General features: G+C 31.0%; 2 protein-coding genes across 2 annotated transcripts; both read right to left on the bottom strand.

Annotated features, from left to right (window-relative positions):
• Nucleotides 1-2,418: 2,418 nt before the first annotated feature.
• On the bottom strand, nt 2,419-3,594 carry LOC100777109 (uncharacterized). The gene has a single exon (NM_001254113.3). It carries the CDS (start codon nt 3,019-3,021, stop codon nt 2,584-2,586), a length of 438 nt encoding a protein of 145 aa, NP_001241042.1. The 5' UTR covers nt 3,022-3,594; the 3' UTR covers nt 2,419-2,583.
• Nucleotides 3,595-6,149: 2,555 nt separating this feature from the next.
• LOC100810247 (probable hexosyltransferase MUCI70) lies at nt 6,150-12,157 on the bottom strand. The gene is made up of 9 exons (XM_041008384.1): nt 11,387-12,157; nt 9,853-10,146; nt 9,474-9,687; nt 9,202-9,311; nt 8,919-9,118; nt 8,663-8,766; nt 7,211-7,401; nt 6,876-7,075; nt 6,150-6,589 (listed from the first exon to the last, which is right to left on the bottom strand). Exons 1-9 carry the CDS (start codon nt 11,634-11,636, stop codon nt 6,398-6,400), a joined length of 1,755 nt encoding a protein of 584 aa, XP_040864318.1. The 5' UTR covers nt 11,637-12,157; the 3' UTR covers nt 6,150-6,397.
• Nucleotides 12,158-16,496: the final 4,339 nt, after the last annotated feature.

The following is a 16,496-nucleotide window of genomic DNA, read 5'->3' as shown; positions in this document are numbered from 1 at the left end:
TCCATAAATCGTATGGATCATGTTGATCCGTAAGGTTGATACGGATCAAGTTGATCCGTATGGTTTCTACGGATCAAGTTGATCTATAAGCCTTTTATGGATCAACTTAAATGGCTTACGGATCAAGGATATTTTTGTTATTTCACCTTAAGTGTTGGGTGCACCAGCAATAATGTTGGGTGCACCTAGCAACACCCGTAAAAATTTAGTGTCATCCAACGGTTGTAAACAAAGAGGAAGGGCTGGGCCTTGGATGAAGTTTTGGGTGCCTAGAAGTTATGTTGCAGTGAGCCAGAAAAGCCTTGGGTATTTCACTTGAAATTAAATATATATATTTTTATCAATAAATATTATTTATTTATTTTTATTAACACGGAGGATGCAACTCAATTAAGTGTTATATGTGATGATAGACTACAAAACAAAGGCATATGGGAGAATATGAATGGCAAGAGTCATGAAGCCAAGCCCAATATAATAAAGGCAAATTATTTTGCAAAATTGGCATGAAAATGTTGGCAAAGTATATATTATAATAAAAATATAAATACAATTCATGTATCTATAGAGAAACCCCAAATTCTTACTTCAAGAGAATCTCCACCGTTGGTTTTAAGCACACCCCTTTAGATTTAAATGCCATCCACATGAAGTTATCCATGAATGTTTTTTAATGGAAGAGGATGGAAAGACTTTCCTATTCATATTGAGAATGATTGCACCACAAGGACCATATTAATTGGAAATAATTCTTTCACAAAAAAAAAAGGAAATAATTCCCGTAAAAAAAAGTGGAAACAATGATTATCAAAACACTCGCTACTCACCTAACAAAAATAAATCTTAACATTAAATTCTTACGTATTCATATTATAAATAGCTTAATTATATTTTTTTATCTCCCTTCGTTTTTCTAAATTAAATTTCCTTACTATTTTTAATTGTGCAGTTTTAATTTATTCATTAATTTGACATTTAATATTTAATAAAAATATTAATGTGACAGTACAAAAGAATGTTACAACGTAGATGTCTAACGTGACTGTGCAACAATTGATTAGTTATGTATTCATTTTATTTTCTTATCTCATTAAAAAGACAACCATTCTAGACTTAAATTATCAAGAATAATTCCGAAATTAATATTTAATAAGTGTTGTTTGTTAAGGGAATTTAGTTTAATTAATTAAACAGGAGGAATGAATTATTGTAAATTTCATTTTCTTTTTCTACTAATAAAAATAAGTGTTATTTTTCTTCTGATTTTTTTTTTCATTTTTTAGGTATTTTCCCATCTAAATCTATTCGGTGGCATGACCGAGTGGTAAAGGCCCCAAACTGTAAATCCCTTTTCTCGATTCATATCTTAATATCTCTAATTCATAAGACATTCGAAATTACGTTAACATTTCTGTTAAATATTAAATTAAGAAGTAAACTAAAATTGCATAACTATTAAAATAGTGAAATCAAATTTTGACAATTGTAAGGGATTAAAAAAAACAATTAAGCCAATTATAAACTTTTAACTCAAGAGACAAGCATCATGCAATATAAGAAAAGGAAGGTTTGCAGGCAAGCTTGGGTTTTGGAAAGAAAGACAGGCATCATATTCCTACCCGTTAAAACAAATAGTTCAACATCGACTAAGACTAGTTTATTATCATACTCCTTCAAAAAGAAGAAAAAAAAGTGAAAACTGAGCATAAACAAGTTGTGAAATCTTTAAATTTGTCTCTCAAGAACCGCGCGTATTGAACTGACATGAGTGGAAGAGAGGTTGCCACTTGCTATTCCCCATTATTTGGATTCCTTTGTAAAACCATGATAATTTTCTACAAGCATGTGCTTCTCGCATTACCTCGTAGGTCCAGAGCAAAATATTCTTCCACTAACATAGTCGAGAATCAAGCAGACAACTAATCATGCTCTTTGATCCTGTAAGGATTAATCTCCCAAGAAGTTTATTTGTATAGAATCTAAAGATTATAATTGGCAGCTTAGATATTGTCAATAACAATAAAATTACACCAAACTCATTTTAGAGGATAAAATAAGTAATACTAGTTATTCATAAATGTCTTTTTTATCACATGTATCTTTTCTTGTGACAATTTTGCTTGAGATACAATCACAGACTAAATATGAATCTCTCTTTTAATAAGAATTTAAATAATGTCGTGAAAAATTAGTTGTTTATTCCACTAAACTTAGTGTATGTTTGGTTTATAGTTAAAAATGTTGTAACGCATATTTAAACGGAAATCCAACAAATAAAAATATAATGATTGTAAAAACAGAAGTTTTGATTGGTTAAAAAAATTACTTTTGCATCAAACTTAATTTTGTAACAAATTTTTAAACATACTCATAGTCTCTATTTGAAATATATGTAAATATTTAAAGTATACGAGATTATTTACTTTATTCTTAACTTATTGAGATCAAATATGGGTAAACTTACATTGAAAACTCTACAAAATGTACATAAATGATTCAAACAAGCATATCACAACACAAAACCAAAGAATTTTCTTCAGATGTGAGACCCCAACATTTATACTACTTTACAACAATAACTAACTAATCATACTTCTCCCTCCACATGTACACAAGAAAGAAGAGCCAGGAAGTGGCCAATGCAATGTCCCCAACAGCATGCCTAGGCCAGTCATGCGCAAGATCCTCAAGCTTCCCCTCAAAGTAGAATCTCCACACTGCCATAGAGATATGAAGAAGCACACACCCTTTGGCAAAGAAACTCTGGAACTCCCAGTCCTTAACACAAGCAACCATGAACACAAGGAACCCTATTGTGAACAACAGCAAGCCAGAGAAGGAATCTGAGGTTTGGATCAGTAACTGATCATGGGGTGTTGACCCTTGAAGCTTGCTTGCAGTCTTTGGTCCATGCCCCAACACACTTAACTCTTTGGAATAAAACACCATCAGGGATCCACAAGTCAAAGCTATTGCAGAATGCAGAACACATATTATGAAAAAGCAAGAAGAACCACCCATTGCTCCAAAACCACTTTGAAAAGTCTTTAGTTCTTACTTTCAACACTCAATTAGGCTTCTTCCCCAGTAAAGGCAGTTGAAATTTCAAGCTCTAGTTACTTTAATTTACTCACCAGTAGTATAATAATATAATAATAACACTAGTAACAATAGAACCAAACCTGTGGCATGACCAGTCCTGATTCTAGTTTGAAGCATGATACCCTTTTGATCATCACCCTTAAGGATTTCAACCACTAACAAATCAGAAGCTGCAATAGATCATGGCTTAGTCTACTCAACCTTTCAAACATGGTAGCAAAAGGGTGCAGAAATTCACCTTGACCATAACTTGCTGATAAATTTGAACAAACCAAATTTCAATTTGGTATATAAAGTGGGTGGACTTACATAAATAGGGAGAGGATTAAATTTGGTGATTGAATTTGGACAGACCTTGATGAACCAAAGTTGATTGTTATATGCTACCACAAATTAAAGGCTCATAAGTTGCATCCATACTTGATGCAGAAAATTGCCATGCTTTTCTGGTGGCCTCCTTTCTCGTTCCACTAAGCAATTAATTGAAAACATGGTGTGGGTCACGGAAATGGGTCTATATAAGATTATTCAGAAAATCTTGTCGTTGTATTTTGTCTTTTCAAACTTGTAGGCCCCATTTGGAGTATCTCATCTCACACTTTGTTGGTCCACTTTGTATTGTTTTCAAAATACTAACGGAGCTTTCATTTCTAGATCCAATTGATAATTTTGTAGTTATTTTATCTTATGGATAAGTATGGCAGAAAGAAAAATCTGTGAACCGCCACCCGAATTGTACATATCTTGTTTTGTTTTTGTTTTTAGAGAAATTCTACTTCTATACATGTATTTTGTATTGTCTTTATAATTTGGAGATAAAGAAAAAAAGAATCTGAAATAAAATAAGTAACATGGATAGATAAATAATTAATAAAATATAGAAGTGAAAATATTAAAACTCTTTTCAAGAAATTGGCATTTAACTTCAAGAATAATATTTTGGGCTGACTAGAAAAAATATAATTATTTTCTATTCATGTAAATTGTTCACAAAAATATACGTTATATTTTTTAATCATTGAATATTTTTAGAATAAGTTATTAATATAAGTGTTACTATATTGATTTTCTTAAGTAATATTTTGAGTTTGAGTCTCGTGTGGATAAAAAAATGGTTAAACTCCTAGAGATGATTAGACACATTTTTTAACAGACATTAGTCATCAACAAAACTAATAAATACTCTTTATCAGAGTGGAAAAAAATAACAATCATAAATGTATAATAAAAGAATAATATTAGTTACATACTTCTTTTTATTTTGGTGAATTAAAAAAATATTTGAGAATATTAGGAGACTAAATAGAATTAATTACACACTTCAGACACACTATTTCTAATACATTTTATTATTAGTTATAAAATCAAGATAAAGACTCATTTAATAACTTAAGAATATATTTGGTTTAACTTTTTTTTTTATACTTAAAAGTAAATTAAGGGTATGCTTGGTTCAACTTTTTTTTTTACTTAAAAGTTACTTTTAAGTTAAAACTAAAAACAAGGGCTTAAAAGAAAAAGGAAAAGTTGTTTGGAATCTTTAATTTTTTTTAACTTAAAAGCTCCTTTTAAGTTAAAAGTTCTATTGTAATTTTTCAAGTTTAAATTTTATTTAAAATCAAAATATTATGTTAAATTAATTTAATTCACATTAAACTGTTTTTTGTGCTAACCATTTTTATGCAATACAATTAAAAAATATTAAATATAAATATTTTTAAAAATAAAAATTACCTTTATCAATGCAGTTTTATTTCGATGATAATTTGGAAATGAAAGTACATCTAATTATTATGAAAACTTTCTCAACAATAAAAAAAAATACTGTTAAGAATTCCAACATCTGAGAGAACAAAAAGCATATATCGAAAAGAAAAAGAAAAAAAAGAATAACAAAAACAACATTAATAATATTTCATAACTATATTGAATAACAAATAAGGAAAATATTAATTAAAGAGAAAGAAATACTTAAAAAAAAAGGTTATACGGGATTCGAAGGAGGGATTTAGAGAAAAGCCCCGCACAAGCTATACAAAAGTTACTCTAAGAAGCTTTTTCATAAACTTCTTATTTTCACCTTTTATTATTGAAAAATAAGCTACTTATAATTTTAAGGATTTTTAGAAAATAGTGTTCGGCCTAACTTTTACTTTTAAAGAGTAAAAAATCTAAAGTAAACCGGGTCAAACAGTACCTAAGTCCCACCAAAAAAATTTATTTTTTATAAATTTCAGCTAATAATAGATTATGTGCTAAAAAAATACTTCTTTCATCATATAATAAATGTCATGTAAAAAAAATCTTAATAATTATTATTTAAAAACTGATAAATGAAAATCTTCCCTTTAATATTAGTATAAATTAATGATGATAAAATTAATTTTGTAAACTATCCCTTTTTTATTTATTAGTTTTTCATAAAAAAGTATAGGACGACAAATATTATGAGACTCAAAAAAATATATTTGAAAATGCCTTCCTGCAATTTCTCATTCTAAAGAGATCTTCACCATTCATTAATTATGGATAGATTAAATTATTTGTTTGTTCTGAAAGACATGTTCGTGGGAGTATAACTTCCCCACTAACTGAAATGGTTTAGAATATAACTTCGTAAAGATACTTTTTCTCTCCTTTTTTACCAGTGGAAAAACAAAAGAACGGACAGAACAGGAAAACCTAATGTTCTCTAACAAACTGAATGCCTAAAGCATCTGAAAACAGAAAAGGCTGTAGCTATTGCGGACAGTTTGATTCTTTATAACATTGATTAGTTTTTACAAAACTACACTTATTTTTGGGAAAAAATATCAAACATTAGGGCATGTTTGGAAAAAAAATTTCTCTAGAAAATAATCTTTCAAAAACTACCTTAAAAATTTAATTAAATAATTATTTCTCACAAATAAATCAAACCAAACAAGCATTTAATTATCTGTTTTTATTCACACCATGTCAATTGTTATTTCTGTTAATATTTTCAAGCATGATTACGAGCAGCCAACAGAAGCACAATTTAACAGTAGCCAAAAGCGTTCTACAAATAAAGCAACACTAGGAGGAAGAGAAATTGATAATTCAAGTGTGCAAAATGCACTGCTGAGAACCCCCTTTTGTTTTCTTTCCCTTTTGGAAAAAAGGTGGTAAGGATCTTATCGGTTATAAAAATATTTACAATTCATCCAGCAACAATTTCAAAATTGTTGGGGGCTCTTTGAAGTATAATTTGCAACAAAGAATGCATGCATTTACACTTAAAGAAACCAAAAAAACCTCTAGCAAGAAGATGACACTAAATCAAAATGTGGTTCATATGAACAGTGCCTACAACTCTATGATGATGCTTTGAACCTGATCTCCTGTCTCCTCTCCCACGCCTAGGATGATTCCTCATCTGAGGCCGATTAGTATAAGTGGGTGGACCAGGACGCCAGGTTACAGCAGCTGGAGGAGGCATTTGCTCCAATATGTCTCTATGGTAAGCCTAATATTATTTATCACAAACCACCAACATAAAAATCCAAACAGGTGAAAAGGAAATAAAATACACATGCTAAATGAACTTTAGTTAGTTTTCACAAGAAATAAAAGTACAAAGATTTGCAAGTGCATGTTGAAAAGATGAGAGGCCAAATACAAAACCCCTCAAACATCTCTAGATATCTATTGCCTGTTTAACAGTACAAACATTTGGAAGTGCATGCTGAATTTAAAAACTAGTAGCTTTTCTAACAACTGAACACAACACAAGGCAAGACACAAATACTAACCTGTATCACAAAGTTACGTCTTTCACAATCCAAAAACATGCTAATACTCCAATCAGTTTTTGCCATTATTTTGTCTCTTACTGTGGAAAAGCTTAACTGATCCCTGGAAGTGAAGCGATCAACTTCATTGAACCATAAGCAAGTAAAGAGATTTGTAATTGGAATGTGTTCTCTTATGATAACACAACCTTCAGGAACATCTGCAGAAACTCAGCCATAAGCAATACTTCAGATTTTTAAGATGGAGGCAGCAATTATATGCAAGCACAGGCACAGATCTCCACACATAATCCATTTTACATATGCAGGCATGAATATATGAAAACTGTTCCTACCACTAGTTATAGGAAGCTTAGTCCTGGAATAATGAGTTAAACCGTCGTGGTATTTATAAAATTGAATTTGGTGATCAATGGAAGCATTTTCATATTTCCCTGCAGCTTTATTAGCCTCGGCCTCAACAAATACATCAAAGCGTCTATAGTGTCTTGAAATTGCAAAAGTAGCATTTTGGCGCCACAAGAACCTGAATGATTAGAAATATACAATTAGAAATTAGTTGACATATATCCTCTTCATATATTGTGTTGTAAAATAAAGCCAAATGAATAAAATGTACACACAAATGAACATTGTTCAAAACAATGGAAAACCCTAGCTCATGAAATAAAATTTCAAAAACATATGCAAGTTTTGTCAAGCAAGCAGCACATATGTCAAATAATCATATGCAATATCAATTCAAAAAGTGAAATAAGCCAAACAACCACAATAGTGAAGGTATTGCAAGGAGAGAGCAATGGTTTACCACTTCTCATCACAATTCACAAATGCCACAACTTCGTATGTGACGGAATTTGTAAAAGGCATAAGTTATTCAAGAACAGTTATGTGACAAAATTATTGAGCATTGGTTAATTTCAGCTTACTTCCTTGTGGGAACTCATTAAAAAGTACATAATATTTTCCATTTAACAATATTATTTAATGAATAGATCTTTCTAATTACTCAAAAAGGAAGTAATTAAATGCTTTTTGGATGACCAAGATATTAAATACTTTCATTTTTCATCTAATACTATCTGAGTTAATTCCTTAGCCATTGTCCTAAGGATAGTCATTAACGATGCTCAAGTTATTATTGTGACATTACGAAAGTCTTCTTGGTTAAATAAGCAGCAGTTACCTGTAGTACACCACAAGTAAAGGGAATAAGTGTCATTTGATCATCATAACTTAAATAACCCGTATCATGTAATAAGAAGATTCAATTTAGAAAGTAGGATATGTGAATTGATAGCAATTATAAAATTTAATAGAAAAAACAATTCCTCTTAGAAAATACCAAGAAAAGAAAACTATTTGAAATTTCCCTTTACTATATTATAGATCATATCAATAGCTTGATGGCTTCTGACTGCACCACATCAAATTGTAAAAGATATGCACAAGTATCATTGAAGTTGGAAATAATGAATAAAACTAACAATCATGTAAGTTTGCTGAAAATAATTTAGCAAATAATAAAAGAAAATTCTTCAAATATATGGTTGTTATTACAATATCCAAAACTTGCCAGATAAAAGTCAATAAATAACACACTGAACAAACAAAATCATATAATTTCATCAGAACATAACTTAGAATCAAACAATATCATTGTTTATTCTCAAGTCTATATGATGGTAAATAGAAACTTGTTGATAAACAATGGTGAATAGAAATTTATTTCACTAAATACAAAAGGAAATAAAAACCAAATCAATTTTTAATAATTTGGCTTTTACCTTTCAATAACTTTATATGGGTCCACAACAAGCTCAAGCTTCCCATCAATCCATATTGAATAGCGGACATTGGGGAAGATCCTGTGTAAAAGAAGCTTTGGAACCTGCAATAAGTTTAGAGGCATCGTGAGACCATATAAAGTAAGTTCCACACATTAACCTGTAGATGCACTGATATTAGAAATAGGGGGCATGTAACAAAAAATCTTTATTCAACTTCAATAGAATAGTGGGAAGCAAAAAGTAAGTAATCAACCTTTCCGTTACGCCGAGAATCAGCATAAGGAATATTACGGACAATGATGATTCTCCATAATCCAACTCTCCTGCTGCTACTCAAAATACTGGCATTCTTCATATACATTTCTGTTTCTTCATCAATAAACATATAGAAAGGAATGTTTTTCTTTGCTTCTAAACTGATGTTCCTGGGCTGCTGTATCACATCATAGTTTCCTGGTATAGATGAAAGGGAGCTATGTGAAGCAGAAAACAAACAACAAAAGGCATTCTTATAATACATTAGTCATGAGCCATACCAAATATGGCAGATGCAACAATGACATCATGGTACTGATCCAACTCTAAGAGATCCGCCTCATCAAAATCAAATCCTGTCTGGCGACCAGGTCTGCTTCCTTTGACAAATCTGACAAGAGTTTATGCCAATGCAGGAAAAGGAATAAAAATATATTCAGTAAAAAGACGACACTTGTGGGACACTAATGTGGGTGACTTTTAAAAATTCTTCCAGGAAAATTAATCTCCAAGTTGTGAGAAAATTAAATACAAAAAACAAAAATTAACTAACCCACAGTGCACTTTCATGGTCTCTTTTATATCAAAAGCAGCATCCCTTTCTTCCAGAGAAGGGTATCCACCAAAATCAGAGCCACCATGTGGTTCACCTTCAATTGGATTTTCATCATGCACATATGTCAAAGTGCGAAGTATAGGAGATTCTGATGGGGAACCTGGCATACTAGCTATAGCTTGCTTCACTGGAATATAACACACAGGGCATGCTGAAAAGGAAGAGGGCAAGAACCCAATTAACAGAAATCTACAAGGACAATAACTAAATATGCAGTTTGTGTGCTCACGTAAAAAAGATGCTATTACCCAGATTCAAGATAGATGTTTGTGAATTAAGAATTGAAAACAAGGCCAAATGGAAAAACAAGACTTACGGCGTGGTCCAGGTCGTCTTCTATCAGCTGGTGGAGGAGGAGGAAATGCAAAATGGTCACAACGATGTCCCCAAGTAGGAAAATATCCCATTTTTCTTTTAGACTTGGACAAGGACAGTGAATTAGGAGCAGGAGGAGGCCTAGCTGTACTTCTATGTCTACTCGTCAATGAGAACACCCTAGAAGAATTACTATCCTGTGGCTTATCTTCTATTACTCCACGAGGTTTTAAAAATTCATACCTAGTAATGGCATAAGATCGCGTATCTTCAATTTCACTAGTGATGTTTCCACCTAGTTCATCACAATACCAAAAACACACCATAAAACATAAGGAATTTACGCTGCAGATAATCAAAAGGTTATGAAGATAAACAAAGGCATAAGAACCAGTGAAAGTTCTAAACCAAAACATGGCATCTCAAATGATGTCTTAACTCTTAACCAAACCAATATGTCTTCAACTTTAGAAAGAAAAACAAAACAGTTGAACAAACAAGAACTAACAGTGCCAGAAAAACCAAAACTGAAACACATTATACCATGGCTTATTTATCTTAAGAACGCATTTGTAAGATGCTCGGTGTCATTGAAATGATAGCAAACCAAACTCTAAGCTACATTATATTATATCTTAAGAGGCACAGATTATGAAGTGTGTGCTTCAAGGTTTTTTATGAGCTTTAAAACATTACTCCCAAGAAAATTTTGTTTTACGGTTTAAAGGTTTGTTCTTGAGAATATAATTACCATGTTTCTCATGAGTTTTAAAAATTTATTTCCATGTATTGTTCATGTCCGAGAAAGTAACAATTCCTTATTTTGCTTCATTTGTTATCCTCAGGATGAGGGATGGAAAGTTATATTCCCACAGGAATATGGGAATTTGTTTTCTAATCAATTATTATATCCATTTTTTAGTCTAACTTGTTTGAATTTTAAAAACTTATCCTAGGAAAAATAAAATTTAATCAAACATATTTTTAAATATTCTCGTGAATAACATTCCTATGAATGTGATTCCCAAAATGGAACATTATACCTTGAAACAAACTTCCTCGAGTATTGATCATGTCAGAGAAAGTAATAACGTGTTGTTTTACTTCATTTTTATTCCCATGGTGAGAGATGGAAAAGCTACTTATTATCTAACTCAATTATAACTTACTTATCTACTCTTATTTTCTTTATTTTGAATTTTTAAAAAATATCCATAGAAATACTAAAATAATAAAATCTAACCAAAGGTATTCCTGAATTTACGAAGGAATAATAACATTCCTAGTCATAGTATTCCGCGAAATGTCATTTCTTGGAATGCAGTAATATTATTATAGTACCTTTGAAACAAATGTCATTGATTCCTACAACTCAACGAGGAGTATCAATCATAAACACTTTGATTACTGAGTAAACAAGGATTAACGAGAAATTGTTACATGGTCTGCAACTATCTAGTCCCAACTGAATTAGTATTTTGTAGAACTTGACACTTCTCGTGATAAGAAAAGAGCGAGTAAGTTAAGTGACTAACCTCTGTAAACAGTAAAGCAACCAAAAACGAAAACACAGAGGCCAAGGGCGAGCATGAGGAGCATTGCGACCTTCCCTCTTCCGAGTAGCCGGCAAACGAAAAAGAAACCCCTCTCTTTCTCTCTGGGGTTGTAGAGGAGCGTCTTTGAAGGTCTACGCACAAGCAACGGCTTCGGCGAAACGGTGCCGTTTTGCTGCTGCAGCAGCGTCCCATAGCTCCCTGTGCGCACACCCAATGACACTCCAGTCATCGTCGCTCTCCCTTCAATAATATCATCACCAATCCAACAATCCAAATCCCCAATTAATTCCTCTTTTCTATAAATATTATTATCAATTCAATTCAATTGATTAATAATACACGCCAACAACAACCTTAATCTCTTCGAATCCACTCCTCCGAGCTTCACAACCATTCCAGGGCACGCGATTCGTTTCGATAGCTGCATTTGGCGTTGGGAAATGGGAACCGAAACCCACGATTCGTTTCGCGCGTGGGAGGCATCAAAACGGCAACTTGATCGGAATGTGGGTGGCGGGAAACGGTGGAAACGACAGCCTATGCGGCGGCGTCGATGTTTGTCGCGGTTGCGTGCGTTTTGGAATGTCGGAGGTTGGGAGTGTGAGAGATAGTGAAAATGTGAATGGGGAGGGAGGAGGATTGGAGATGGATCGAGGCGTAGCGTGAATGGAGGGAAGAGACAATGGCAACTTTTTAGAAGAAGAAGAAAGGAGAAGGAGATGCAGATGCACACAGATTTTCAATGGGCCCTCTGGCCCAAGTCGATATGGCTCCAAATACAAAAGTCCAAATGCTTCATTTTTTCATGTGTATCAATGTCTTTTTTGGTATTAGGAAGACATGAATACCATGTTTTTTCGTGTTTTGTAGTTTAGGATTGCTAATTTGGCAATTTTGAGTATGCGCGTCTCATTTAATGTTTTTATATGTCATGCATTATTATTTTTGCTTTTAATTATAAGATTTTTTCATAAATTTATTTGTCTATTTATATGAGCTCCTTTTTTAATTATTTTATTTTTAAACATTAATGAAAATCAATTAAGTGAATATAAAAATAAAAAATAATAATTTTAAAATAATAATATAATTAATTGACAGATTTAATATGATTAATCAAAGTAAATATTTTTTAAGAAAAATGAATTATTTAAAATAATTTATAATTACGAACCAAATAAGTATATTGTATCACAACAAGTGTGACACATATGACAAGTAACTTAGATCGCGACTATAATATAATGCGTAAAGAAAAAGGTTGGGTTTTAATTTACAAAATCAAGGATAATCTACCAAAATTTGCATAATCTTAAGGGAATTTTAATTTCAAGAAAGAAAGTATAATATGAGACTATTAGACAATCTTATACTAATAAATTTAATTAATAGTAACTTCATGATTGATTTACCTTGCGTGTAAATTGATTAATAGAATACTAATCTATTTTAAAGCCATGTATTTCTAGTAAACCCTATTTGAATTTGAATTATGGTGTAGACCTTTTTTGCGTAGGTGCGTTCAAGTTTACCAGATGTGAATGAAATTTAAGTGCTGCTAACCATAGTGGTTACTAGTTAGCCTTTGTCGCTTTTCAAAAGGTGAACCTAACTTAATGTAGCTTCTTCTCTTCTCTTCTCTATTTGCAAGTTGCAAGTATTTCGACTTTGCTTATTAGTCTTAATTCTTAAACATGCATAAGGTACTCTCAGATTCAAAGAGTGCCGTGCATTCATATAATTATACAAAAAGTACACAGGAACTTGTAATTTGACACGCTAAAGTAATTGCTAGTAGAAGTATTCAATGCAAAAAACTGAGCAAGAAAAAGTTGAGACAACTTTGTATCTCCGGCCAAGAAAGATAACTTTTTCGGCCACTTCATAAAAATCTTCTAGTTGGTGGAAATCATTTGGGCATGACTAATGGGCAATTTTTTTTTTTTTTAATTCAAGGATTTGAGAAAGTGAGCTGAATTGGTAATCATAAGCTTAGTTGAAAACATGGTTTCCTAACTCTAATGGTTATCCACCCTTTCCCGCAATTACACCATTTTCAACGATAAATGCCAAACAAGATTCACATAACTATCATAATTTTCACGTAGAAGAATCTCTCGCCGAACTACTAGTCTTTGAAGCCAAATGATGCTCTTTTAAGACCCACCTAATTGAAATTCCTTTTTAATTGCAAATGGTTTATTTCTATCCTAAGTATTGGCCACTTAATTGGTGCAAGTATAAACGCGTTAGTACAATTAGAGTAGTTGCAAGTTGATGTGGAAAGCGTCGTGTTTGATCATTTTGTTGATTGCGATTTAAATAAATTAAGTCTGTTTAGGGTTAAATATTTTTTAGTTTTTGTTCTGGTTTTTAATTTTAGTATTTGTAAAAAAAATAGTTTTCATTCTTCTAAAATTTAAATTTTTTGTTTAAATCTCTAGCATTTATTTTAAAACAAATAAATAATAGTACTTATTTTAAGATACAGAGAAATTTGGAAGTCCCATATTTTAAGATACGCAATTATTCATTATTGAGAGTCACCTAAATTGATTGCATGGCATTAAATTAGACACATAAACCGCTAGCTAATCTCATATCACGGTAGAAAGTAAAAGTATTAGTTTTAGACTTTAGAAAAAATAAAAACAATGTAGAAATAAACTAAAACTTACTTATTTTAGTCTTTCTTTATTTCAGTCCAACGTCTAGAGGGGTGGTAATACCGTTAAAACTCTTGAGTGTATATATCACTTATCATATGATAATCATAATTTTATGTGAGAATGAGAGAATGGTGAATCTTAATTGTTAAATTAAAATAAAAGGTTAAGATTTAACTATTTTAAATTAAAATTAAAATTTTATTAATCGTAATTTTTTTAAAATATTTATCAAATAAAAAATCAAATGATTTAAATATTTGATGTATGTTAAGATTATTACTATAATCATCGATCATTGTGATCGCTATTATGATCATTTTTAACATAATCATCATTGTTGTCATGGCTATCAATGCCCTTAGTTTTTTTTTCATAGCAACAAGATTCATTTACTCAAGTTGATATATAGTTGAATTTTTAAAGTATATTGACAAAAATTTGATTTTTTTTATTGTGCATAAAAAAGACTTTGTGTGGAGAAATAAACAAGGTTATACTTATGTCCCCATAGTATCATGATTTTTGGTTAAGAGAATATCTTATTTTTAGAAAAAAATTTCTCATTAATTTAAAATGAATAAAGTTTAAAAAATAATATTGTGATATATAATTCCAACGAAAAAAGTATTTACTTGACAATAGCTTAAATCCTAAAAAATACGGTTGTATGATAGACTTCAACTAATCACCGTTTGCCATTAATCTCACAAAATGCAAATCCCAAAATTCAGTGCCATTTAAAATAATTATCAAAACCGAGTTTCTTTTTTCTTATATATTTTTTGGGAAAGGATTGTTCAAATCATATTTGAATACCAACTAACATGTTGATCAATTGATATGGATAAAAGATATATGTGATGTAAATAAAATAAAATTTGAGTACAAAACTTTTTAATATTACATTTACTGTGTGTATGATCATCAGCATGGAAAAAAGAAAACATAAACTGAACAATGATAAAGACAATGAGATACACACACACTAAAGGTATAGAAAATCTGATGAACACAAGTAAGGCAGGTTTGTCCCAATATGCCCTTTTGGGGCGTGACTATTTGAGTTTGTGTGGCCATTATTATAGCAAAATTGGGATTGTCCACTAGGTAATGTACAAACCAAGAAGTTTTTGATTGTTAAAAGCTCTCTCTTATGTTAGACCCCACGAAGACACAAAAATACACAAGGCCAGCACAGTGGACCCATTAGAGGCTGTGCCCATAACTTAAAAAAAGGGACCCACCTACTCGTTTCATGTCTCAATGGCACAAGGCAGAGACATAAATTTCACCCATGAATGATTATTTGGAAAAATAACTGTTCATTATTAAATGGCCACAGACAGCTGTTGTGAGATGGGATCATGGCAAAGGGAAGCTCACAAATTCACATTCACCAATCACCATGTCCATTTCCCTTTTTCTTGTGTTCTTGGAAGGATTATTGGTTTGGTTCACATCCTTTCTGTCCTTTGGGTTCTCACGAGTTGGACTTCATATTGTTTAGTCACTTCTTGTTGATTTTGTTGTCTAGTCAGTGATATATTCCTATCCATTGAACCATCAAGTTTATTCCATTTTCAGATCCGGGGATTTGGCAAATATCAAATTCTAACTTATCAATCAAATCTCCAACATTTGAATGATCATGGTTAGGATTACTAATAGTTTTTAAAGTTTAATTAGAATGCATTGATTATATAAAAGTTTTGTATACTATAGTTTTAAAAAAAATTATATATGACTAGATTGTTGTCTTCTATAAAAATTATTCCAAATTTTATATAAAAGTTTTTTTTAATTACAACATTATATTGAGTGTTGTGAATTGAAAAAATATATTTAGGAAAGAAATTCTCAATAGTCACTCAAATTTTTCAGGAAATATTAATCAATGAATAAATTAGTAGATATTTCACCCTTATAATATGACTTATTTGATCATTTAACTAATTTTTGTACACGCTGGTGATATTTGAGGTGTTGGAACTAGGATTTTATCATGACTTGTTCATTTGTACACGAAGGAAATAATTATGGCAATTTCATCAACATATTACACTTGACCTCCTCACTCATAAACACTGTTTAATAATTTAATAAAATTAGACATGTTAATCATACAAATTTTAATAGAAATTTATATTTAAAATATCCTTATTTTTTTTAATTTCATAAAAAATATGACGTAATTTTTAACTTTAAAATACATTTTTTTATCTAATTGGATGTAAATCCAAATTTTTGTTAAACCTGAACCCACCTTGTTGGTATGTACGTATTAGCACCTTTCCTTTTTTTTTAGTTTAATTTTTTGTGTGCGTGTTGGGTCATTTATTTGCTTCAAATTTTAATATTTTGCTCGTTCATTTGTGTTTTTAACTCATTTTTTCAAAATATTTATTTTTAATGACTAAGTG

This window comes from Glycine max, chromosome 13 (genome assembly GCF_000004515.6).
Source record: "Glycine max cultivar Williams 82 chromosome 13, Glycine_max_v4.0, whole genome shotgun sequence".
Lineage (NCBI taxonomy): Eukaryota > Viridiplantae > Streptophyta > Magnoliopsida > Fabales > Fabaceae > Glycine > Glycine max.
Note: the sequence above shows the minus strand (reverse complement) of the source record. Positions and strands in the feature narration are given on the sequence as shown.

Bases quoted from the DNA above. Each gene is read 5' to 3' on its own strand.
- LOC100777109 (NM_001254113.3), bottom strand. From the start codon at position 3,021: ATGGGTGGTTCTTCTTGCTTTTTCATAATATGTGTTCTGCATTCTGCA.
- LOC100810247 (XM_041008384.1), bottom strand. From the start codon at position 11,636: ATGACTGGAGTGTCATTGGGTGTGCGCACAGGGAGCTATGGGACGCTG. The intron at 9,312-9,473 runs GTTAGTTAATTT...AACTCTTGTCAG, and splicing joins ACCATGAAAGTGCACTGTGG to ATTTGTCAAAGGAAGCAGAC. The intron at 7,402-8,662 runs GTAAAAGCCAAA...CTAATCATTCAG, and splicing joins CCATATAAAGTTATTGAAAG to GTTCTTGTGGCGCCAAAATG.